The sequence below is a fragment of the Phoxinus phoxinus genome, assembly GCF_949152265.1.
Source record: "Phoxinus phoxinus genome assembly, chromosome: 21".
NCBI classification, from domain to species: domain Eukaryota; kingdom Metazoa; phylum Chordata; class Actinopteri; order Cypriniformes; family Leuciscidae; genus Phoxinus; species Phoxinus phoxinus.
In genome coordinates, this window is record NC_136896.1 from 28,823,724 (window position 1) to 28,848,907 (window position 25,184).

At 36.1% G+C, this 25,184-nt stretch overlaps 1 protein-coding gene across 1 annotated transcript; it reads left to right on the forward strand.

Annotated features, from left to right (window-relative positions):
- The first annotated feature begins 5,879 nt into the window (after nt 1-5,879).
- On the forward strand, nt 5,880-23,675 carry LOC306989674 (inactive all-trans-retinol 13,14-reductase). The gene is made up of 11 exons (XM_079595587.1): nt 5,880-6,160; nt 8,071-8,253; nt 11,020-11,261; nt 12,568-12,763; nt 16,066-16,263; nt 16,344-16,463; nt 16,553-16,691; nt 18,063-18,172; nt 19,784-19,950; nt 21,693-21,852; nt 22,667-23,675. Exons 1-11 carry the CDS (start codon nt 6,004-6,006, stop codon nt 22,834-22,836), a joined length of 1,842 nt encoding a protein of 613 aa, XP_079451713.1. The 5' UTR covers nt 5,880-6,003; the 3' UTR covers nt 22,837-23,675.
- Nucleotides 23,676-25,184: the final 1,509 nt, after the last annotated feature.

Sequence of the window (25,184 nt, forward strand, 5' to 3'; positions counted from 1 at the left end):
CATTCGGCAGTACATGTTAATTTCAAAGACAACACAAGTAATTATGAAAATTACACATAAAGATTCACTACTCAGAAACACTTTAAGTTGAACTAATTGCATTTAATATAATTTTAACCTATAATACTTTTTAATTTGATTGCAAATAACTAAAAACAGTTAGTTTAGTTACACTTAAAGCAACACTACAGAACTTTTCCTCTGCGGTCGCCCTACCCTATTGTCCATTACCGCTGTGGTAAATAATTTAGCGAACCGCCGCTACTGTCACACACACACTCGCTGGTTATCCAGCGCCGGCTCTGGAATGAACGATGTCCACAGGCAAGGCAGATTATGTTGCATGATTTTATGAAAGTATGATGTATTGCGACATCAGAAACTAAGAAAAACTGAATAATGACTATTGTAACGCTTGACGTAAAGCAAGCCAAATTTGTAGTTTTCTTATGTCTCATTAGAACTACAGAAACGCGACCCGATCTGGCAATCTTACATAGTGTGGTTATAGCAGATATAGGACCGCAAAGCGAATCCAGAAGTGCCTTTCACCCTGTTACGACTTGATGAACCACTGATACGCTTTTGGAAACATTATTTCAAGGTAAGAAATGTTTTTTAGTGTTGCTTTAAGTTTGTTTACCCTCGGTTCCACAGACAAGGTTTAAAGGGGTCATCGGATGCCCATTTTCCCAAGTTAATATGATTCTTTAGGGTCTTCATGTAAAGTTTGTAACATACTTTAGTTTAAATTCCTCAATGGTTCCTCCTTTTTTTCATTATATGGTATGGTCCACACACTGCAAAGACACATTAAATATGCAAACACCGTATAAAAGTGAATTTTGCATCCGATGACCCCTTTACGCTACACTAAAATGCATGTTTGAGCTGTTTTAACTGAAAGCAACTTGCACTGACATATCTGAAAATAGGTCAGTGCCATTGTTTTGTCTCAAGATGCAAATTTTATTTTCAAAGGTACGTTTATAAAAACCTAAGTTGGTAACACTTTAGTTTAGGGTCCAATTTTTTATGATATTTCCATGATATTTATTATCATGCATGATACTAGTATATTGGCTGATTATTATAAAGCACATATTACACTCTAAAAAATGCTGGGTTGTTTTAACCCAATTTTGGGTCAAATATGGACAAACCCAGCCATTGGGTTGAATTTTTTAATTGCATTTTTGATCCAACGTTTGGGTTTGTCCATATTTGACCCAAAATTGGGTTAAAACAACCCAGCATTTTTTTAGAGTGAATGCATTATTCTGCATGATCATATTCCACATCCCATAATCCTACATAATACCTAAAATTAACAACTATCTTACTAACTATTAATAAGCAGTAATTAGGGTTTATTGTGGTAAAAGTCGTATAATTAATGAATAGTGAGAATTGGACCCTAAACTAAAGTGTGACCCCTAATTTAACCAAGACCTACTCCTGGCTTAATCTAAGCCCTGTAAAACCACGAAAGTATATTATTTCATACAAAGTACAAAGTCATTGTTTTTGACCCTTGTTCCGAGGAGAAACCAGATTGATCTTGAAGATATGAACTCTTTTCTTTCTCTTCATATGTGAATTTGGGTGTGGAGTTTGCAGTTGTCAACAATTTAACACAAATTAGCTATAGTTTTTTTTTTTTTTTTACATTCCTATATTCTCTGAGAATTCGCTGGAGGTTGCGATCCACGCTTTTATTACGTCTCGGCAGTATTGCTCTCAAATTTCTCACCTACAAGTGGGTCAAAATGAGTGAGATTGAGTTCATGCTCATGTTACACCCCTTCTGAAATCCTTACACTGGCTGCCTGTTCATTACAGAAGTTCGAAAGGAGTTCGAAATGCTCCTGCTTATTTATAATCGAACACTGTGTAACCTATTTACTCCATCACATTAATCCCTCGAGGAGCCCAAGATCTTAGGATAATAATTTACTCCAAATTCCTAAAACTGGTTTAAAGAGCTTTTGCAGTGACTGACCCCGCATTATGGATCAGCCAGCCAAATTACATAAGTGTATAGCTCTTACCTTGTCTACTTTCAAATATAGTCTATAAAAGTTGGTGTTTTGTTTTAGATTTGGGAAATCTGCATTTGTCCATTTTCTCTGCAAACCCAAGTTATCTCAAATCAGTTTTTTGCTTTGTCATGTATGGAGTGTGTGTGTGTGTGTGTGTGTGTGTGTGTGTGTGTGTGTGTGTGTGTGTGTGGTGGGCTACAACATAACACAATTTTCAAATAAAATGGGGCATGAATACTTTTGCAAGGCTCAAAAGTATGCTAAAGTATACTGCTTTTTCAGAAGAGACTTTACCATAAAAAAAAATATTAAAAAATATTTAGTGATTCATAAATGTAAAAATCAAGCAGGCTGACTTGCAAGTACTGTACTGTAATTAGGGCTGGAAAATCTTATCGACAGATGCCTGTCATAAAGTCATATAGATAAACACAGCGCACGTACAAAGATGTTTTCTCACAATTTAGTCTTATCTTAATTACCTTATCTGGCAACGATACACAACGAATCCATTTCTACACTGTTGCTTAATTTAACAAGATGAAAACTCAAAGACATAAAGATAAAGCATTGTGCTGAAGTTTTCTACATTCATAAAGTTAATGAATCACCTGTGCTGATTTAAGGTGCTTAGTTGTCGATTTTTCAGGCAACACGTGAATAATGTTTTATTAGTGTTTATAGGCATAGCAACATTTAATATTCAGCAGTATTATTGATTGGTTTTACGTTTGATCTGTGTTTGATCACGTTTGCTTTGGTTGGACTCTGAGGGTACGTTCACACGACAACACGTACTAAAACTTTGCGTTTTTCACGTATAGCTGAACACGTAAACGCTGTATTCTGCAGCCATGCCAGAAGATGGCGATGTCACTTTGTAAAGAAACACGCGAATATAGACTGAAGACGTAATACGCATGCGCATGACTTCACCGTTTTCACAAATTCGCATTTTTTGTAGTTTACACATATGATAACGGTCTTGTTTTCAAAAACTTGCACTTTGAAACCCTTTTTTAAACGTTTGTGTTTTCAGGCTGCCAAACCGCTGTCGACATGTAAATAAACGTCCAAAACCCAAAGTATTCAGTTTTTAGTTGAAAACAGTGTCGCGTAAACGGCCCCTCCGTTAGATTACACTGTTCTCAGTTTCCTGTGTTTTCTTCTGTTGCCATAGTTTTTGATTTGCCCTCATGTGTTCACCTGTGTCTTGTTAATTATCTTGTATAACCGCTAGTGATTCCTTGTGTATATACGGGTTAAACTTGAAACATTAGAATATGGTCCAAAAGTTCATTTATTTCAGTAATTCAACTTAAAATGTGAAACTAATATATTATATAGACTTAGTACATGCAAAGTGAGATATTTCAAGCCTCTATTTGTTATAATTTTGATGATTATGGCTTACAGCTTATGAAAACCTTTTCACAATATTCTAATTTTGAATTTGGGTTTTCCTAAGCTGTAAGCCATAATCATCAAAATTATAACAAATAAAGGCTTGAAATATGTAATTTAAGCATGTAATGAGTGTATATAATATATTAGTTTCACCTTTTAAGTTGAATTACTGAAATAAATGAACTTATGCACGATATTAAAAAAATTTGAGTTTCACCTGTAAATTACCCTCAAATTATTATTTTTTTTCCTTCTTTGTTTGCAACCACAGCGTGACCATTTAACTGTAGTGACACTATTGAGAACTGAAGTGAACAGGACGAAGACCATGTTTTTCTACAGAGCTGCTTTAAAGCTGAATTAAACTCATTTCATATTGGATGAATATAACACACTGTAAACCCGAATAAGTTGGCAAAACTCAAAACATTAAAGGTAATCAATTGCCTCAAACTTTGAAAAGTTTCATAACTTAAAAAATTTAAGTAAGCAGAACTAGCAGATTTTTATTTTGTACTTAAACATTTCAAGTTAAGTACAATAGAAATGTTTGAGTACACTAATTCATACAATTAACTTTCATGTAATCTCAATGTGAACACTTTTAATAGTATAAACTTAGCTAGTTTTAACAACTAATCTGCTTACTAATTTGTTAACATATTAGCAAAAGTATGTTATACAGAAGCACTTGCTGAATGACGCAATAATACAAGTATTATTTGCTCTTGCACCACTCGTCACCATGATGGTAACTATCCTAAAACCAACATTAACAGAAATTCTTCTAAATTAGCATAACAAAACATTAATCACTACTAAATCTCCCACTTAACATTAATCTTGCACAAAAAAACATTATATTACACTTAATTTAAGCATTTACTCTCCCTTTCGAGTGACATCGGCAAAGCATGCTGGGAAATAGACATCCCAGTCATTCCGTCTAAATTAGAATAAATAATTTCATAAAGCTCAAAACAATTAAGCAGTTCAGTTTACTTAAAATATATCAGTTCTGTGAACATGAAAGAAAAAGAAAGTGCTAAATACTCATCAAAGTTAATTTGACTGAACTAATTAGTTTAATTTAACTTAGTCCTACTCAAACCAATTAATTATTTTGAGCGTTAGGGTTTACAATAGAACTGATTTAACACTGAACTGAACAATGACACTATTTTCCATTCAGAGCTGCTTTACAGCAGAATTGAACATTGCTTGCATCATTAAATCATTATTTTCCTGTTTTCCCTGTAAAGCTGCTTTGAAACAATCTACACTGTGTAAAGAGCTACATGAATACAGGTGACTTGACTTGACATAGAGTAACTGAGCAAAATGACACAATCTCAGTTCTGGCATGAGAATTTGCCACTCGCTGTTTCACATTATTCAGATCATTAGGAGTCGAGGTGAGGATCTAATTAAAAAAGCGGTCTTTAATAATTGAAAACACAACACTTTGCAACTCAGGAACACACATAGCATATACAATGCTGCATAAAAGCCAGACTAAATGATGCCTCTGATCCACCTCAGCCCTTATTATACAGTTACAATTGCTGTGTAAATGCATTTATGCCACCACTGTGTAAATACACCTAATTTCCACTTTATTTGGGCAGAAAAACTGTTTTTTTTCTCAACTTTTTGCTCCCAATTAATATTTTTGAGTAGGCTAGTGATAAATGATTACAAAAGAAATCCAACTTTCATGCACTGTAAAAAAATATTTTCATGATTTGTTATCACAACTTTTTATCTTTAGTCAAATCAACGTCGATAACTAATGTGTGAAGATAACATACTATTTTGAGTTTCTGTTTATTAAACCATTCTTCTTCATTGCAAAAAAACTAAAAATTTTAAGGCAACAAGGTAACTTGCTTTTTTAAGTTAAACCAACTTCATTTTTTATTTTTCTTATTGCTCAGATATATGACATTATATGTGTACGTATTTCATGTTAACATTGATTGAGACGCATCCAAAGTGACTTATACGAGTTCCTATCAAAGTTGTGGGACATAATCTAACAGCGATTAATTTTCAGCAGAACATCCATTCATTTTTAACTCGAACATTGAAAATGCTTTTAAAATAAATGTCAAATGTAACATGTTCTTTTGTTTTTGAGTGTGTGTCTGTGTTATGTAATACGAAAATCATGTGCAAAGTGGAGCAAATACTTACTGGGATCATTGGTTCTGGAAACAAAGTAAACATTCATTTGTCACTAACATAAATGTAAAGAGGATTGCTTTGGATCTGTACGTGGACTAAAGCTTGTTATTTAATATTACCACTCTTATCGTGGTCGATATTTTGTAATGATAACCTACTTAAATGTTGCGTCACTGCAAACTCAATAGCTGAGACCTTTGCTCCTTGCTTGCATATAAAAGAACAGTTTCAGCAAACGTCCTTGAGGAAGACCATTCTCATTTCCTTCCCATCTCCATCTTAAAACTCCTCTAGCCTTCCTATGCGCAGTAGCTTATGTTTTGAACTCCAGATTTGAGTAGATACGTCGGTTTTTCATTTTTTTAGGATGTGGCTGCTGGTTTTTTTGGTGTGCATCCTGATTTGGGCTGGTGGGACGTACTGGTACATGTTCAGCAAGCCCGGTCCATTCACAGTGGAGTCAGTGAGGCCTCCAGGACCTTTGGAGCTGGACCAGAGAAAGAGAGACAAAGTGCTGAAACAAGGTGAATAACCAGACATCAACCACACATCAACCACACATGCTAAATGCTTCTTTGCCCTGAGAACAACGACATGAGAATGTGTTAAGCCTGTTCTGATAATCCGCAACATTTTAAAAGCGAATTCACAAGCACATTTGAGTTAATCTTCAAATGTAACATATGACCACTTTTCTGCTGAATGCATTATCTCTTCATTTTCATTTTCATGTTTAAAACATTATAAGCATCCTTTAACTCAGGAACATAGAAACAAAGTGAAGTGTTAATAGTTCAAGATGCCACAAAATGGAAATTGCAATCATTTTGCAATCATCATTTTTTTCCAAGCAAAATGGTTTATAGATTTTTTTAAAGCACATCATCAGAAATTAGAAAGTTGCCAGATAAAGGGGAAGTTATTGTTTTTGATTAAAGATTACGAAGGCATGTGATTTTTTAATTTTTTAAATGTGCAATCAATTATAATAAACAAGAATTATCACTTTTTCATGGAGATTTCATGGTGAACTCAAAATTGTATAACATATAAATCTAAATCTGTATAACTTTCTTCTGTAAAAAACTTCCCAAAAACTGTAAGAGTAGGCTACTTATGGAAATACTTTAAGAGAATATACTTAAGTGTGAGCTGAATGTCACGCTTTTGAACACTGCATGTCATTTATTTTCATATATTTGCAATTATGAAGATCCAGTTTAGCACATTTATATCAATTAACACACTAAAATGCACTTTTTTGACTAAAGCATGAAAAAACAATGACTTTAAATGGACCTTAAACTTTAATAGCACTTTTTAATGGTAAAACTTTTAAAGCACTGATGTTTTTGTTTGTGCCAAAGAAGTGTTTGAAATAGCATGAGTTAGTAAATTATGACATTTTTCCTTTTAACAAATAAAAAGTCTCTTTTATACATATAGCATGTGATAACCTGTTTTACCTTAAAATATGTATTATCAGATAATATACTGACACAGAATGTAAAGACTGTTTAAGATAATCTAATTATGTTGATAATGCTATTTTAAAACAATTAACATGCGTGTCAAAGTCAATGGCTTTACCCTTATCTTAATTCGATTATCCAGTTGTGATAACACTCTCAGATAAACTCTTATTTAAAGTGTTTTAGGGCTTACAAAGATAATACTGTATTCGGTGATATTGTGTGGTCATGTTAACCCCTTATCGGGCCTCTTCACCCACTGACAGCATTGAATGCTGGGAGTTAGGAGTTAACCCAGATCAGGATTGGACTATTCATTTCCTGTACCAGTCACTGAGTTTCTACTTCTTTTTTTATTATAACGAGTGAGTACAGTAGCCTAAATATATGTGCTGGGCTCTGTAAAGGACATAGCCTAACGAATAACAAATTGAAATGCATCAGCAACTTATTAAATGCAAGTTTATATTTAGTCTATAGGCTATATTAAATAATGTGGTCACATATTGACAAAGAAAATAAATGTATTATAGGATATCATAACATTCTCATTGTCACTTTAATGTGTAGGCTGATAACTTATTACCTTAATAAAATACTGGCTAGTGCAGTGCAGTAATAATAAGCACACTTCACGCACTTCCGTCACTGTAATATTTCACAGTAATAGTAGTCAGATAAGTGGAATCTTTAGCATTTATTTGATAAATAATTCGTCAAAATGAAATGTTATAATGGTATATTATTGTTGTTGTTTATTGTTATTATTATCAGTCATTTATTTCATTATTTTAGCCTCATTTGCAAATGAAAATGTCACAGTGTATGCCTTCCGTCTTGGCGCCACCTGGTGGTGATTTTGCAAATGACTGAGTCGTGTTTACCGTCAGGCCTTGCGGCGGGGTTAAGAGGCATTTTGGTTGAGTACTATATGTATATTTACTTACTGTATGTATTTTTAGGATTCACCAAGGAGAAGATTCCAAAGGATCTTGATGCAATTATAATCGGCAGTGGGATCGGAGGAATGACGGCTGCTGCCACAATGGCCAAATCCGGGAAGAAAGTCCTGGTTCTGGAGCAGCACGACGTGGCGGGAGGCTGCTGTCACACCTTCACCGAGAAGGGGTTTGAGTTTGACGTGGGTATGGACCATCCCTTACTTCCATAGGGATTAAAAGAAAAATACTTTAATAAAGATTTTAGGTTCTGAACTAACACAACCATCTCCGACCTCAATCACAACATTGTGGGATTTTTTATTTTAATAATCTGAAACGTGTTGCGATTTATATTCCAATGTGACATTTTTTTTAATTTCACCCTTTGGGGATTAGGTTATGTGCTACAAACTTCTGTATTCTTTAAAACTGGTTCCATCGCTTCCGGATCAGGTCTTTGGTATGCGTTTGTTAAAGAAGGGGTGGTATAATGCCCTTTTCACAAGATGTAAAATAAGTCTTTGATGTCCCCAGAGTGTGTATGTGAAGTTTTAGCTCAAAATACCCCACATATATTTTTATATAGCATGTTAAAGTTGTCACTTTTTGAGGGTGAGTAAAAAACGCACCATTGTTGTGTCTGTCCCTTTAAATGCAAATGAGCTGCTGCTCCCGGCACAGGGGGCGGAGCTTCAACAGCTTGCACTCACACACACGCACTGAAAATTTCAAAAACGGTTAGCCTTTTATGTTCAAACCGGAGTCAGATAAAGATGGAGAGACTCAGGAAGAAGTGACAACATGTAGAAGCAACATTTCTGAATGGTTAGTTGATGAATTTATGCAGCTGATGTGGAGTTATCTTCTAGTCATTGATCAGCATATTCTGTTTTGATAATCTATAAATCGCGTTCCCGGGGGCGGGGTTTATGTAAATTATAGGGTTGGTGATGTCACTAACCTGGTAGGAATGTCCCTATCAGCCGTTTATTGTAGTCCTTAAAAAGCAATTTCTTTAAAGGGCACCTATTATGACATTTAAAATGTTCCTAATGTTGTTGTGGGAGTCCCCAACAACAGTTTTACGTGCATGCAATGACAAAAAACACTTTTGTTTTCGTATAATATGCATTTATTTTTACCTGATTTGCTCACCGACTCCCAAATGATTCGTTCAACGACTCGTTTTTCCAAACCCCTCCTCTGCGCGACACAATTCTGCGTTGATTGGTCAGATGACCCAGCAGTGTTTACAGAGATAATACTTATTTTTAACACGGAGTACAATGATGCTTTTATCAATTAAATCGTGTTATAATAATGATTATAGTCCACTGCTTTATAGTTTGTAGTAAAAAACTAAAAATGAGATAAAGAATTTAATGTTATGTTAGCGAGCATAGCCCAGAGTTCATATTGTAAAAGCACAATCAGTCTTTGTTTGCATTAGCCCGATGCATAAACATAACGTTTTTACACAAAAAAAAATGCAGTTACGTTACTACGAGGTATTACTCTATTCTTTAGACAACTCCGAAAACAACGACAAACACTTCACATATCTCAATACAATTGTCATTGAAGACCTAGAAGCTAAACGGTGCTTACACAACAAACAAAATAATTATTAAGCATGCTACATAAAATATAAAAGCAAAAATTATTAATAACACTTACAGGTTGTGATACGGAGGAGGAAGCTGATGCAAATACACTTGGAACTGAACCTTCCTTCAATATCGCGAATCCAAGTTTGATTGCATTTAAGTTGGTAAAGCAATCGTCTTCAAAATGGCGCGAACAAAGCACAAGGCTCGGACTACACTTCTGTGGTATAGTTGTATATATGAATTGTAGCCACTTAGTCTTCAAATGCTCCTCCTTGGGCTGAAAACAGTTGCTTTTGAGTCGCACTTCAGAACACAGCGTCTCGTCGCCCTGATGTTTTCAAGTTTTCCCTGGTCTTGGAGCGCAATAAGTGGGCGTATCGTATTCAAATAACTTGACAAGTTGACGTCATCTAGTCAGAGAAAAAGCTTCGGTCTTCTAACGATTCATAAAAATTACTCAGTCGACTCTTACTTTTGAAAGACAATAACTTTATATACGGTGCACTTTCATATTTCAAACTTTGCAGGATGTTTTTGTTCACTTAGATCTATGTTACACACTACATGAAAGGTAAATTTCAAAATTCCATAATAGGTGCCCTTTAAAAGCAAATATCTCCCTTTGCTTTGAACTTTGAGCGTTGTAACTTTGCAGATGTTGTTTATGCTCAAACAGCAACATTACACACTAACTAAAGTTAGAAAAGTGAAATCATATTCAACCACCCCTTTACGTGTAAAGTTGTTTTACTCAAGATGCCTTCAGAAAAGCTACTAATGTTCATTTAATATTTCTGTTCATGTGACAACGGCGTCAACAGAATCCGAACAAAAAATTTATAATATGTAAATAATAATATATGTAAATGTAGGGCGGGGTTTGATTTTGTTCATGGGGAATTGATTGGATGGTTGTGGTTTGCTATTGGTGGATCTCATGTGAGTGACAGGTTGCTCCGCCCTCACGCCAGTTAAAACGTCATCAGAGAATAGATTATTTTGACTTAAGTTTAAGAGGCACACGAATTAAAAGAAATAACAATAATGATGTGCACGGATAAATCATTTGTAATTAATAATGCAGTATTCCACTAAAAATATTGCCAATTTTTATTTCATGGAAAATTTAAAATAAAAGTAAATAAAAATAACAGCAACTTCTAAGACTGTTGGATCAATCTTGAGGATTATGGGTATTTTTTAAACATATTTTTGTTACTAAAGTCAAAATCACACTGACTGAATTGTACTTGAAGGGGGGATTTTTACATCCAGGATTGTGTTAGTTATGTAAAAGCAATGTTTGTGAATAATATCACGAGATGTTTCAAGAACTTTTTTTTTTTTTTTCATGTAAAAGGACTTCACTACTTCGGTCAGCTGCATGAAAACAGCATGCTTAAGGTCGCTTTCGATCAAATCACTGAGGGTCAGATGGAGTTTGTGGAGCTAAAGCAGCATTTTGACAGTATTGTGATTGAAGACGGAGAGAAACACAGAGACTACACCATCTTGAGCGGCAAGACTGAGATGGAGCACAACCTGAAGAAGCAGTTTCCCGACGACGTCAAAGCTATTGAGGAGTTCTTTAAGATCATGAAGGTAGAGCGTCCATCATCTCATGTTTCTAAAGGCAAGCTCACACTAGACCTTTGGTTAAGAGGCAGTCCCAACCAGCAGCGAACAAAAACAAAACAATTTCTCATAAACTCGTGCGAGAAATTACAAGTGAAACTCGAAAAATTAGAATATCGTGCAATTTATTTCAGTAATTCAACTTAAAAGGTGAAACTAATATATTATATAGACTCATTACATGCTAAGTGAGATATTTCAAGCCTTTATTTGTTATAATTGTGATGATTATGGCGTACAGTTTATGAAAACCCCAAATTCAAAATTAGAATATTGTGAAAAGGTTTTCATAAGCTGTAAGCCATAATCATCAAAATTATAACAAATAAAGGCTTGAAATATCTTACTTTGCATGTAATGAGTCTTTTGCACTATATTCAAATTTTTCGAGTTGCACCCGCATATTGGATCTGTGCAGCTCTTAAAGTGACGGCAGCATCATTTTCCTGCTACCGTCTCTATAATATCGTTAATCAAAAGACAAAAGACGAAGAGAAAATTCACTCGCTGTTCTGGCGTGAATATTTTTAACAACTATATTTGTAATGCAAATTTTATTTATAAAGTGCAGTGTTAATTTACATTTGATTACAGTTTACAATTACAATACCTGAAAATCTTAAAACACTGTTTACGTCAATCATATCTTTGTTCAGTTGCATTTTTTTGTGCGATTGCTAATTTGTTTATTCTTTTTCTAATTATTGAGGATTTACTCATCTTTAATAATGCTTGAAATTCAATTCATATTAGTTAGGCTAGTTGTTTTTGCTGTGATATTTTAAAACCATAGGCAAAAGTTCCTCGTGTAACTGTTCCTTTTGATTTTTGTTCATGGTGTTCAGCTACAATGAAATGTTTTGCAATAAGATTTGAAATAAATTTGAATTATAATATTTGGCCGCAATCCAGGGGTTTTAGTAGACTTTGGAAATCTGTCTGTGACCGCAAAATCCGGCCAAAAGTTGTGTACAGTGAGCTTGCCTCAAGCCTGGGCCTCTGCCAGTTTTTGCATTGACCAGATGAAGTGCAAATCCTACTATGTGCTTACATGCCAGTTGGACAATAGTTATGTCACCTAATTCAAATTCCTGATAATGAGGTTTATTATGCGCCATGCATGTAATACTATTGATCTTTTTTTTTCTTTGTTCTTGTCTGAACTTGTCGAGAGTGATCATTCTTCCACATTTTCCCGTCATAAAAGAAAAAAGTCAAATAAAACAAACCTTTAGGCTCATGGTTCCTGTGCTCTCCTCTGTGTTGTCCACAGATCACCGCCAGACAGGTTGCTCTGTTAGGCATCATAAAGCTGATTCCACAGTGGCTGGCTCTCTTTCTGATCAAAAGTGGCATCGCTGACTTCTGCTCATCCATCTTTCGTCTGTCAGAATCCAGTGCCACAGAGTTCAACAACAAACTGACAAGCAACAAAGACTTGCACTTGGTCTTCTCATATTTCTTCTATGGTGAGGATTTCTGCACATTAGCCCTTACATTGGGTTTAAAGTCTGGGTATGATGTATTCAATGCATATGATGTGGATTCAGTACAATTCACAAAAAATCACACTAAAAATAAGCTGTTGAACTAACTTAATTAAATTAAGGAAAACTTTTTTTCCACGAAATGTAATTACATTCTTCCAACAAAATCTAATTAGTTTGAAATGATTTGTTGTAATCTTGCTGTATGAACTTAAATTAATTTAGTCAATCCTGCTAGATAGTTTAGTCAGGTTAGTTTTTGTCCTGCTTAAAATGGCCAACATTACAATTTTAGCTAATTTGACTCTACAATCACTTCCAATGCTAGATGTTACTAGTGTCCTATTTAATTAAAACCACTTTTTACATAATATTAAATATTAGGTTTAATGCAACTAAAGTGCATACTGAGTGCCCACACCCTAAACACAGTCGCCACTCTTCTGCATAATGGGAACCACAAAATTCAAAAACATTACAGAAAGTTTCTAACATAACTTAACATTAAACACTAACATTAACTAACAACATCTTTCCATTTACTGAAAAACACATAAAATTACACTTTAATCCCTACATTTATGCAGTCCCTTGCACAGCATGCTGGGAACTACAGATCCACTGCCCAGTTAGATGGCAACCAAATTTTTTCATGTAGTTTTCACACAAATGAATGAAAGTAAACTTCCGTTTTAAATATATTAGGTTGATTGAACACAATTCAATTAATGTGTGACAAAATGTGTGACACAATCGTGTTACTTTTGCTTATTTTTATTAACTAAATTTAACAAAAGACCAAAATTACTTTTTTTGAGTGAAACAAACAAGAAATCAGGTAAAAACATCTTCTCTCTAGAAAAAAAACATGAAAACATAATTTTTAACACTATATATAACTATTTTTTAAATATTTATTCACAAATAATGAATATTATATACAGCTTTGTAATGCATTTTTAAAGACAATTTTAAAAAGAAGTGTGGAAAAGCACTTTTTTTTTTTTTTTTTAAATGCATCGCAGTGGATAACTTTTTCCGATAAAAGCATCCGGCAAATGTCTTTGCACATGCCTTTAACCATGAAACATGTGATAAAATTGACCCGCAAACATCACAATTGTAAGATAAATTCCATATGCACACTAGAGAATACCCATAATGCACTGTGAGGGTCTCGCCAAATTAATTCCCATGTCTGACCAGAAGTTGCCATCCGTCCATCTTACAAACCACTGGTCCAATGTGGTAACAGCGAAATATCATAAAATATTTTTTTTGTTGATTTGTTTTTTATTGTTTTATTAAAGGTACAATATGTAAGAATTTTGTAATGAAATATCCAAAAATCACTTGCACAGTGTGATATATTTCCTGCAGTTGTGTACTAACAATATCCCAAAAGTCTCCAAAGATTTTTTATTTCAGAGAAATTCCAATTTTAAATAATGTCCCGTCCCGGAATAAAATGTCGCCTGTCAATGACGCAATATCCGCGCTATCCTCGGTTTACGCTCGCACTGCCATAGCCATGACGTAACCATGGCGACAGATGTGGACAACTGCGTAGTGCGTAACGTTTAGCGGACATTGGCAAGGTCCCATTATGGACCATGGCAAGCAGACTTTGGGACAAAAAAGAGATCTGTATGTAATTCTAAAGTTGATCTAGCTTACTGTTAGTCTCATACAGCCAACAGACTAACACATAGATTAACACTATAACATTCAACACACTCAAATGCAGTTTAGTGTGATAGTGTAGAGCGAGTGAGACAGCGCTGCGTTACCTCACAAGTTTCATTCGTCAAATAAACTGACCTGTGTGAGTAGTAATTCAGCACTTGCGGGTAGTTCGGTAGAATTAAATATACTTTTTCCTTTAACGTTATATCCGCGGGACTCGCGTGTGATATCTGTCTATTATTAGCAATCGCGACCTACTTCATACAACACTGTAATGTTAAAAAACATGAATGTTTTCACTCAATAAGATCCATCAGCTTGACAGCAAGTCCCAGCATTCAGCTCGTCACGGCGTCATAAACCTACGCCTTTGTTATTGTAAGAGGTTAGCGACCCCTAGCGGCGAAACAACATTACATATTGTAGCTTTAATGTTTATACATGCTAGTTTCCATGACAGAGTTCGAGATAAATCTTTTCATTACTACTGATCTGCCAGTTTGCTACGTTTCAAATGATTATTAAACAGCAAGCACAAAAGCGGCAGCCCTTCCGGCACATGTGTCAGGATTCACTCACTCGTTTTCATTCACTCCTTCAAGTGGACATTATTAGTGGAGTAATGTAGGAATAGTGAATGGGTCTCATTCATGAAACATTCGTAAATATACGAGTAAATATGTGAGTGATCTGCGCGTAAAGAGACCTTCCCGAAAACTCTTATCCTGATTCACAAATATTTCGTAAACGTCAGATGTGATAGTGAAATGTGTGTGTGTGTGTTAATGAATTCCAATCAGTCGTAAATGGGACGCACGTGCACGCTCATTCTCAATTACCATAAATCCCGCCCATTAAATCCGACTGACAACCATATATGGGCATCATATTATGACACCAAACGAAGGATTTCAACATCTCTTCTTAAAAGCGAATGAAAATGAAAAATGTATCATAATATTTTATTATCAGAAGTTCATTCAAAACGCCACATTTTATTTTCAAGCGTACATAGTGGCGTATCAGGTCCTAAAAAAGGAAGCTTGGCAGCAGATGCAGTTACTGGAGTTTCATCTGTTAATCGAACAGTCCCAGAAATTAAAAGAAAATGGTTCGACATGAAGCTCGACTGCAAAAAACGAATTAGTTCACCTCGAAAAAATATAGCCGAGCCCTATTGAAAGCAATTCATTATTTGATTAAAGTGTTCCGTTTGTAGATGTTATCACTGGCTCTCATAATAAAAGTAAAAAGAAAAACCGAATGTAATTACTATATATCATATTTTTTCAAAATGCTGTGTAAATATGTACCCGATTAAGGTGAATTAAAATGCACTCTTATTAATAAGCAAAATGTTCGGATGTTAAACGCATTTTTACGCGTGGCTGGGAGCAGGTGTAGATTTCTTTCGTACCAACTAACATTTGGAAAATACGAACATTTTAATGAATCCGAAAATTTACGCCAGAACCACTTTACACACGATTTACACAAAAATTCGTTCTGCTCGTGTTTCATGAATGAGACCCAATGAGTGTAAAGGAGGCGATGTGGAACACAGCCCTAGAGACGTGTTTCTTCGATCTCTGCTCCAGGTGTGCCTCCTAAAGACAGCAGCTGTATGATCAATGCTCTGATGCTGCACCACTTCAAGCGTGGCGCGTACTACCCTAAAGGGGGCGCCAGTGAGATCCCCTTCCACATCACTAAAGTCATCGAGAAGTATGAGGGCCGTGTGCTGGTCCGCGCCCCTGTCAGCCGGATCCTGGTGGATAAGAAGGGAGCTGCATATGGTGAGCACATATAAATAAATTCAGTTTCTTCTAATTGAGCATTTATGTAAAGTATATATTTAATGCGATTTGATTGACAGGAGTGACAGTCAGGAAAGGTGATGAGCATGTGGAAGTGCGGGCTCCTGTTATCATTTCCAACTGTGGGATTTTCAACACCTTCCAGAAGCTCTTACCTCCGGAAATACAAGTCAAACCAGGTGGATGTTGTTCTGTGTGCTTTAATGCAACATCATCTACTGTAAAACTGCTCTTGAGTGACTAGATGCGCTGATTTCTTATATTTCAGAGATTCAGAGCCGTCTGGATATGTTGAGGCCCGGTAAAGCCTCGTTCCTCCTGTTCTCGGGGTTTGATGCGACCGAGGAAGAGTTGGACATCGTGTCCACCAGCATCTGGCTCTTCAAATCCAATGACATGGATGGCATGTCAGTATATATATATTTATAAAAATATACTCTACACACTATAAAAAATTATATGATCAATACGTTATGACAACATAAGTTTTTTACATTGCTTTTACTCGTCAAAATAAGTTAAGAAAAGTTATACCAGATTAAACACATTTTTTAAGTCAGTTTAATGTCATTTTAAGTTGAATGTACTTAAAAATGACTTTAAAATTTAAGGCAGCAACTTTTATTTTTACAGTGCAGCTACTTTAGCATTATAATACTGTATATATATATAAATTAAGTCCAAAGACAAGAAATACAACCTGTTTTTCATAATATAAAAATAATTTAATGCATTTGGTAATCACTATTCCTAACTAAAACAATAACAAAAAAATGTCTCTAAACCAAAACCATGAGTCAAATGGGTCAAAAAATGAATTAAAGTTAATTAAATTAAATTTATTATGGAAATTATATACTTTAAAAGAATATACTCAAATGTGAACTGAATGTAATGTTTTCAGACACTTAATAATTCAATGAAAATGTATTATAGTTTAAAATTATATTAAATGTAGTTAGTTGAACTTAAGAGTACTTTTTTGACGCACTTACGCACATATTTTTATGTAATAATTTCATAATTGTCTTTGAAATATGGTTAGTGTACTGCAGTGACACACATTTATGGTGAAGTAATATGTAACCCTGGATCACAAAACCAGTCACATGACGCACGGGTATATTTGTGGCAATAGCCAACAATACATTGGGTCAAATTTATCGATTTTTCTTTTATGCCAAAAATCATTAGGATATTAAGTAAAGATCATGTTCCATGAAGATATTCTGTACATTTCCTACAAGTCGCAATTTAGTGTATTTGAAATATTTTTACAATAATTGATGCCAATAATCTGACATTATTACAAAGTGCACTTTTCAAAAGTGTTTTAAGAAAGTGTGCTCTCTTCAAGTACACTTAGGTGGCTTTTTTAAGTACAGTTTTTAAAATATATACTTTTAAGATTTGAAGTACACCCCAAGTGCACATTCAATACAATTAAGTGCACATTTTCAAGAGCAAATGAAGCATAGATTGGCAAACTACATGAATGACTTGCAGCTGCGCATATCAAACACTAGGTAGCGCTGTTGACTAAACCTTTCTCGGACATGTCCCGTCTTTCCAGGCCTGCTGCCACACTTCTGTCTGGACAGGTTTCCTTCTCTCAGTCCAACAAGCAATTCTTATCTTCCTGCCTGTGGGAAAACATAACTCCAGTCCTTTCCAAACTTCCCTGTACTCTCGCGTTGTTTTCTGAGCCGTATGTCTATTAGCACATAAAGTATATAATGTGAGACTGCAGTAAATCGAGAGTCAACTTTCTCCTGTAGGATGGATGAGTTCTTCGGTATGAGTAAAGACGAGGCGCCAGAAAACATTCCCATGATGCTCCTCACTTTCCCCTCAGCCAAAGACTCCACATCACAGATCCGTCACCCAGGTAACATCTCAACTGGACATCAACTTGTCAAGGCCAATGCTTTTTTTTTTAAGACTTTTTTTAGTGAATATATGTTAAAATGTAATTTATTCCTGTGATCAAAGCTGAATTTTCAGCTCCAGTCTTCAGTGTCACATGAAACATTTCTGATTATTATCAGTGTTGAAAACAGTCGTGCTGCTTCATATGTTCTGTGGAAACCATGATCAATTTTGTTCATGATTCTTTGATGAATAGAAAGTTCAAAAGAGCAGCATTTATTTTAAATATAAATTGTTTGTAAAAGTCTTTACTGATTAATTTCTTAGCAAGGTCCTCAGTCGGAAAAAGGTGGCTTGCCTACTTCAGGTTGGTGGAGAGTTCCTGCCTCAAGTGGAGGAGTTTAAGTATTTTGGGGTCTTGTTCACGAGTGAGGGAAGGATGGAACGGGAGATTGACAGACGGATCGGTGCAGCTTCCACAGTAATGCGGACGATGTACCGGTCTGTCGTGGTGAAGCACCGGTCAATCTACGTTCCTACTCTCACCTATGGTCATGAGCTTTGGGTCATGACCGAAAGGACAAGATCCCGGATACAGGCGGCCGAAATGAGCTTTCTCCGCAGGGTGGCTGGGCGATCCCTTAGAGATAGGGTGAGGAGCTCGGTCACTCGGGAGGAGCTCAGAGTAGAGCCGCTGCTCCTCCACATCGAGAGGGGTCAGCTGAGGTGGCTCGGGCATCTGTTCCGGATGCCTCCTGGACGCCTCCCCGGGAAGGTGTTCCGGGCACGTCCCACCGGGAGGAGACCCCGGGGAAGACCTAGGACACGCTGGAGAGACTATGTCTCTCGGCTGGCCTGGGAACGCCTCGGTGTCCCCCCGGAAGAGCTAGAGGAAGTGGCTAGGGAAAGGGAAGTCTGGGCATCTCTGCTTAGACTGCTGCCCCCGCGACCCGGCCCCGGATAAGCGGAAGAAGATGGATGGATGGATGGATGATTAATTTAATTAAATAAATGTATTTTTATTTTACACTTAAAACAAGAAAACAATGTGTCTCTTAATAAGTCACTTAATTTTTATTTAAAAATGTTTAAAAAAATCTTTACATCTTATTTAATTCTCCTTTTTCACATGATTTAGAGATGTTTAGGCATTTTACTGAAAAACAAGAAAACAATAATAGTTTAGAAACAACTTTTTTGCAGTGTAATGCTGCAATGTTTTTTGGAAACCATGATACTTTTTTTTCAGGATTCTTTGATGAATAGAAAGTTCAAACCAACAGCATTTATTTGAAATATAATATTTTGTAAAATCATATATGTCTTTACTGTCAAGTTTGATCAATTTATTGCATCCTTAGAGAATCAAAGCATTCATTTCTTCTTTTAAAAAAATCATACTGACCTCAAACTTTTGAACAGTATAGTGTAGGTATGAATCTGACATTAAAATAAAGAAAAAAACACTTCATTATTCAGACAGCTAATGTTCGCTGAGAAGACACTTTTTGCATTTATAAAGGTTGTGTTTGTCGTTTGCACCTGCATAATCATGCACATTGAAATCATGATTCTGTTGTGCTGTTTATAATGTCATGCCATATTCTAACAACATACACATTTTTTCCAGGCAAGTCATGTATGACCATCCTGACCATGGTCAACAATGAATGGTTTGAAGAGTGGAAAGACTCGAGAGTGAGGAAAAGAGGCGACGATTATTTCAACTATAAGATGAGATTTGCTAACCATCTCTTTGACTGGGCCTGCAAATACTTCCCGAAACTCAGAGAAAAGGTACTTCCAAATCTGTTATTTCAACATGAAAAATGAGTGGGGAAAGGAGAGGTGTGTAATCTTTTCAGTGTTAAAATACTTTTGTCCTATCCTGCAAGTGAAACTCAAAAAATTAGAATATAGTGCAAAAGTTACTTTATTTCAGTAATTCAACTTAAAAGGTGAAACTAATATATTATATAGACTCATTACATGCTAAGTGAGATATTTCAAGCCTTTATTTGTTATCATTTTGATGATTACGGCTTATGAAAACCCCAAATTCAAAATTAAATTATTGTGAAAAGGTCTTCATAAGCTGTAAGCCATAATCATCAAAATTATAACAAATAAAGGCTTGAAATATCTCACTTTGCATGTAATGATATTATAGACCCATATATTAGTTTCACCTTTTAAGTTAAATACTGAAATAAATTAATTTTTGCACGATATTCACATTTTTCGAGTTTCACCGGTATATTGTGCAGAGTCACGTAAGTCAAGTTAGTCATTCATATGGAGCTTTTCCACTACACAGTACCAGCTCGCCTCGCCTCGCCTCGCCTCGCCTTTGTTTGGTTTTCCACTGTGTAAAAGTTGTACCGGTACCTGCTTCCAGATACTTTTTTTTGTATCACCTCCGGCAAGGTTCTGAGCGAGCTGAGGCGATACTAAAACGTGACGTGACACACGGGAGACTGCTGATTGGTCAGAGAGAATCGTCACTATTCACTGCGTCATCATTGCACGCGCCAGACGGAGTATCCTGAATAACCCCGGCACTTTTAAATAGTTTTGCCAGAGATTGCGTGATATACCCATTACTAATATTATGTAAAACAGCATACACTCGATTTCCTCCATTGTCCTGTGTGTGTGGGTAGCGGGTGTGTGTTGCGTCGCTATGACGACCAGGTACTATTGTGGAGGTACTATCTGCAATGGAAAACGGAGCGAAACGCGAGCCGAGGCAAGTCGAGTCGAGCTGGTACTGGTAATGGAAAAGCGGCAATAGAGTCTAAACAAGGATCCATTAACCATTGAGACACTGATAACTGAATTACCTGTCATACGATTACAAGGTTGAGCATTGAATCGGAGCTGGTGTTTATCAGCAACATCTCTGTGAAACATTTCATCAGTACAACATAATTTGAGAGTTTATTCTGACTCAAGGAGAATCAGAATGCCAAATCCTGACTGACGAGAGGTGGAGCTGGGGAGGGAGGAGGGTAATCCGCTCCTGAGAGACGCGATCGCTGCTGATAATACTGAAGGAGCTTATATATAAATACAGGCGTCGTATTCCTATAGTTAGACGTAGACAGTCAACTGCCAGAACTGACACTACGCTTGATGTTTAAAATGTAATTTATTCCTGTGATGGCAAAGCGGAATTTTCCGCAGCCAAACCTGTTCATTTTGATTTCATGATGACTTAAGCTGAACTGTATATTTAGCTTTGTTTTCTGTGTCTGCAAAATAAACAGTACTTATTACATGTGGATGGGCAGAAACTCTACAGCCTGGGCTGGACATCAGAAAGTGAGTGTGATTGAGTGTTCAGAATGATCACGCAGTCTCTCTCTCTCTCTCTCTCTCTCTCTCTCTCTCTCTCTCTCTCTCTCTCTCTCTCTCTCTCTCTCTCTCTCTCTCTCTCTCTCTCTCTCTCTGTGTGTGTGTGTGTGTGTGTGTGTGTGTGTGTGTGTGTGTGTGTGTGTGTGTGTGTGTGTGTGTGTGTGTGTGTGTGTGTGACTCAGCTGGTGTATCAGGAGGCAGCAACTCCTCTCACAAACACACACTACCTCGGCTGTAACCAAGGGGCCATTTACTCTGCTGATCACAACCTGGACCGCTTCTACTCAGAGGCCATGGCTCGAAATCGATGTGATACTCCCGTCAAAAACCTTTATTTGTCAGGTACAGTGCTCCTCCGGCTCTTTACTGGTTTCAAACTGGGGGCTGCATAGAAACTTGCATGTGACACTTTATCAGGTTTCATTTGTCAACATTAGATAGCTACGCTAGTTAACATGAATCAACAATGAGAAATACTCCTAAAGCATTCATTTATCTTGGTTGCACTTTATTTTACTGTACATGCACTTTCAATGTACTTGCAGTGAATTTACCAAGAAAGTACTGGTTGATATAATGTACAGTAACTACATGGGTTAAGGTCAGGTTTAGTGGTGAGTTCAGGACTAGTACCTAGTTATTACCCAGTTATTGTAATTAATAAGTATATACAGTAGTATGTACATGTGAAACAGGACTGTAAATTAAAGTGCTACCTTAATCTTAATGTTAATTTCAACCTTTACTAATACAGTATTAAAATCAAAAGTTGCATCTGTTAATATTCATTTTCAGCTTATGAAAACCCCAAATTCATACATCATCATAAGCTGTAAGCCATAATCATAAAAATAATAATAAATAAAGGCTTGAAATATCTCACTTTGCATGTAATGAGTCTATATAATATATTAGTTTCACCTTTTAAGTTGAATTACTGAAATAAATAAACTTTTGCACGTTATTAAAAAAATATTGTTTCACCTCTATATATATATATATATATATATATATATATATATATATATATATATATATATATATATAAATGCGCATAGCTATAGTTACTAATATGCAATATTTAGCAACAAATATTTCTGCCACTACTTTCCATTTAAAGATCAGAGCATTTGAACTGGTTTTCTGTGCATTACAGGCCAGGACATGTTTAGCTGTGGTATCGCTGGTGCATTGCATGGTGGTCTCCTCTGTGCCGCCACCGTCCTGAACTACCGTGTGTACATTGACCTCATGCTTGTCAAGAAACAGCTCAAGTGGAAGAAAGCAAAGGAGACCGCGGCACTGGCTAAGCAGAAGAAGCAGTGATGAAAACTGCTCAGTTTAACAGGAGAACTGAACAGGTAATGAAGTCGTTGAGCCGGCAGAACATCAGCGCCAGGTCCTTCAGCTCCACATCTCGTTTACAATCACAGGAATATGACCCTGTCACACACTCATCAAGCACACACTCACCGGTCTCGTCTTCATCAGACTGTTCATCATCCGTGTGCTCGTCTAACCATCCTGAATAGAATCTAAGACTCCTCAGTCATTGTAATATATAACTATAACATATAACGATAAAGTTTAGAGTGGCGTCATAAATGAATGAAAAACATACAGTTAATTAGTTCAGCTGAACTACTTTTTGTGTAGTTAATTAAGAGAAGGTTCACCGCCATCTTGCTCAGCACTTGATGTGTAAACACGACTTCCCAACTCGTAAATACGAACTTCCCAAGAGGACGTGAACGCACCAAAAGCTCTGTAACCAACAAAAGTTTATCATGATAGACTTTAATTTTTAGGCCTAAATACAGCCGTATTGTCAGATGTCATCAGTCAGTCAGATGTAAAGGCTATAAATGACCTACTTCAATGTCACCAGCGTCCAACAACTCTTTCAGGCTTTATTTAAAAAAATTTCCCTGAAAATTTGAGTTATAATTGCAATAGAGCGTGATTATAAACACAATGAGGCTGTGAAAGCGACTGGTGAGTAAATGAGTTTACATGTTCACTGTGATGATGTTTAATGTCCGATAACCTCTGTTTATAGTCACTTTTAAACACTTGTTAGAAACCTCCTTTTCAGGACAAAAGCTTTAAAACATTACGAGGTACTGGTGTATTTTAATGTTGTAAAATAAAAGGTGAAAATGTGTTTTTGTGTTTTATTTTAGGCATTTAACTAAAACCCCGTTCACCATTGACTGGGACGTGCTAAAATGCAAACTCATTTTCGAGTTTTAGCTCACAAAAATAAAGTATAAATTCCCGCAGCAATCTAATTCAACCAAGGTTAAAAGCCCAATGCAATAAAAAATCAGTCTTAAACTGTCAAAGGAGCTTTTAAAAAGCATTAGGATATATCCGATCTGTAAATCTGTACCGATAACAACATCGACACATTACCTGGTTTTCAAGCAGACCTCCCACCTTTATGCTCTTCTAACCCAGGCTGGATCCCCATGGATATTGGTACACTAGCAGGAATCAAAGGAATTGTGGGAAACCTCAGACTTCCTGATTTAAGTGGACATTTCCCTTGGGATTCCCTTACAGATTGGTTGGCATAACACTGCCCCTGACGGACGTGTGTGTGTGTGTGTGTTTGGGACGGGGAGGAGGATATGAATGGCCTCACTGTGACTCAGAGTCCGAGTCTAAATACGGCTCTGCTCCTGTACGCATGGGGTGATATTCCCATGAAATTAATCTACAAAGTGAGTTTTAGTCAAGTCAGGTTCATAAAAATCAGCAATAAAAGCAGGTCGATTTTTCAGAGCGGCAGTGCCAACTGCATTTGTCTTTTATACAACTATCATTAAAATCCTGTTAATAAAATGAAGTAGGCTACTCCTCCAACTAAGAATTATGAAAATGTTTCAGGGCTTGGATTACACATTTTCAAAGAGTCCAGAATAGACAGAAATGAACTTGTTTGAGATGCAGAGGAATGGGTTTTGTTTGAACTGCAACCAGAAACACTTCAGAGAACCAAAACACACGGAGTTAGAAGCCAGATGGGGGACATGGACCCGTAATCTCAGCGCATTTCATGGATGATTTCAACTGTATCGCAGCCTGTGGGAATGCAGTCGTGTACAGTGAAACTACACGATAGTAGAATGCAACACGAATGGGAGCAAAACTAGGCAAAAACTTGACTATGAAAAGAATACAAAATTGAATGGTTTTGCTGTATCATCTTCCTAAGGCATATTATTGGCAGATATGGTGATGAGGCTGATGACTGATATTTACACAGTTTATGTAAGTAGTCTGTTATAAGGCTATTAGAATTTCATCTTACTTTTTGGCTATATTACCAACAAAAACACATGCAAACTAAAGTTCATTAAAAAAAAAAATTATATATATTTTGTCATGTATGAACAATGTAACAAATCTAAGAAATCAATACTTTTATTCATCAAGGATGAATTAAATTGATCAAAAGTTATTTATAATGTTACAAAAGATTCTATTTCAAATAAATGCTGTTCTTTTGAACTTTCTAGTCATCAAAGAATACTGAAAAAATATGTTTTATCAAATTACCATATTAGACTGGATTAATGATGCTGAAAATGCAGAACTCGACATAACACCTGTTAGCGGTTTTGCCTCTTGAATGCGCGCGCAACCAGTATTGTTTGTATACAGAAACG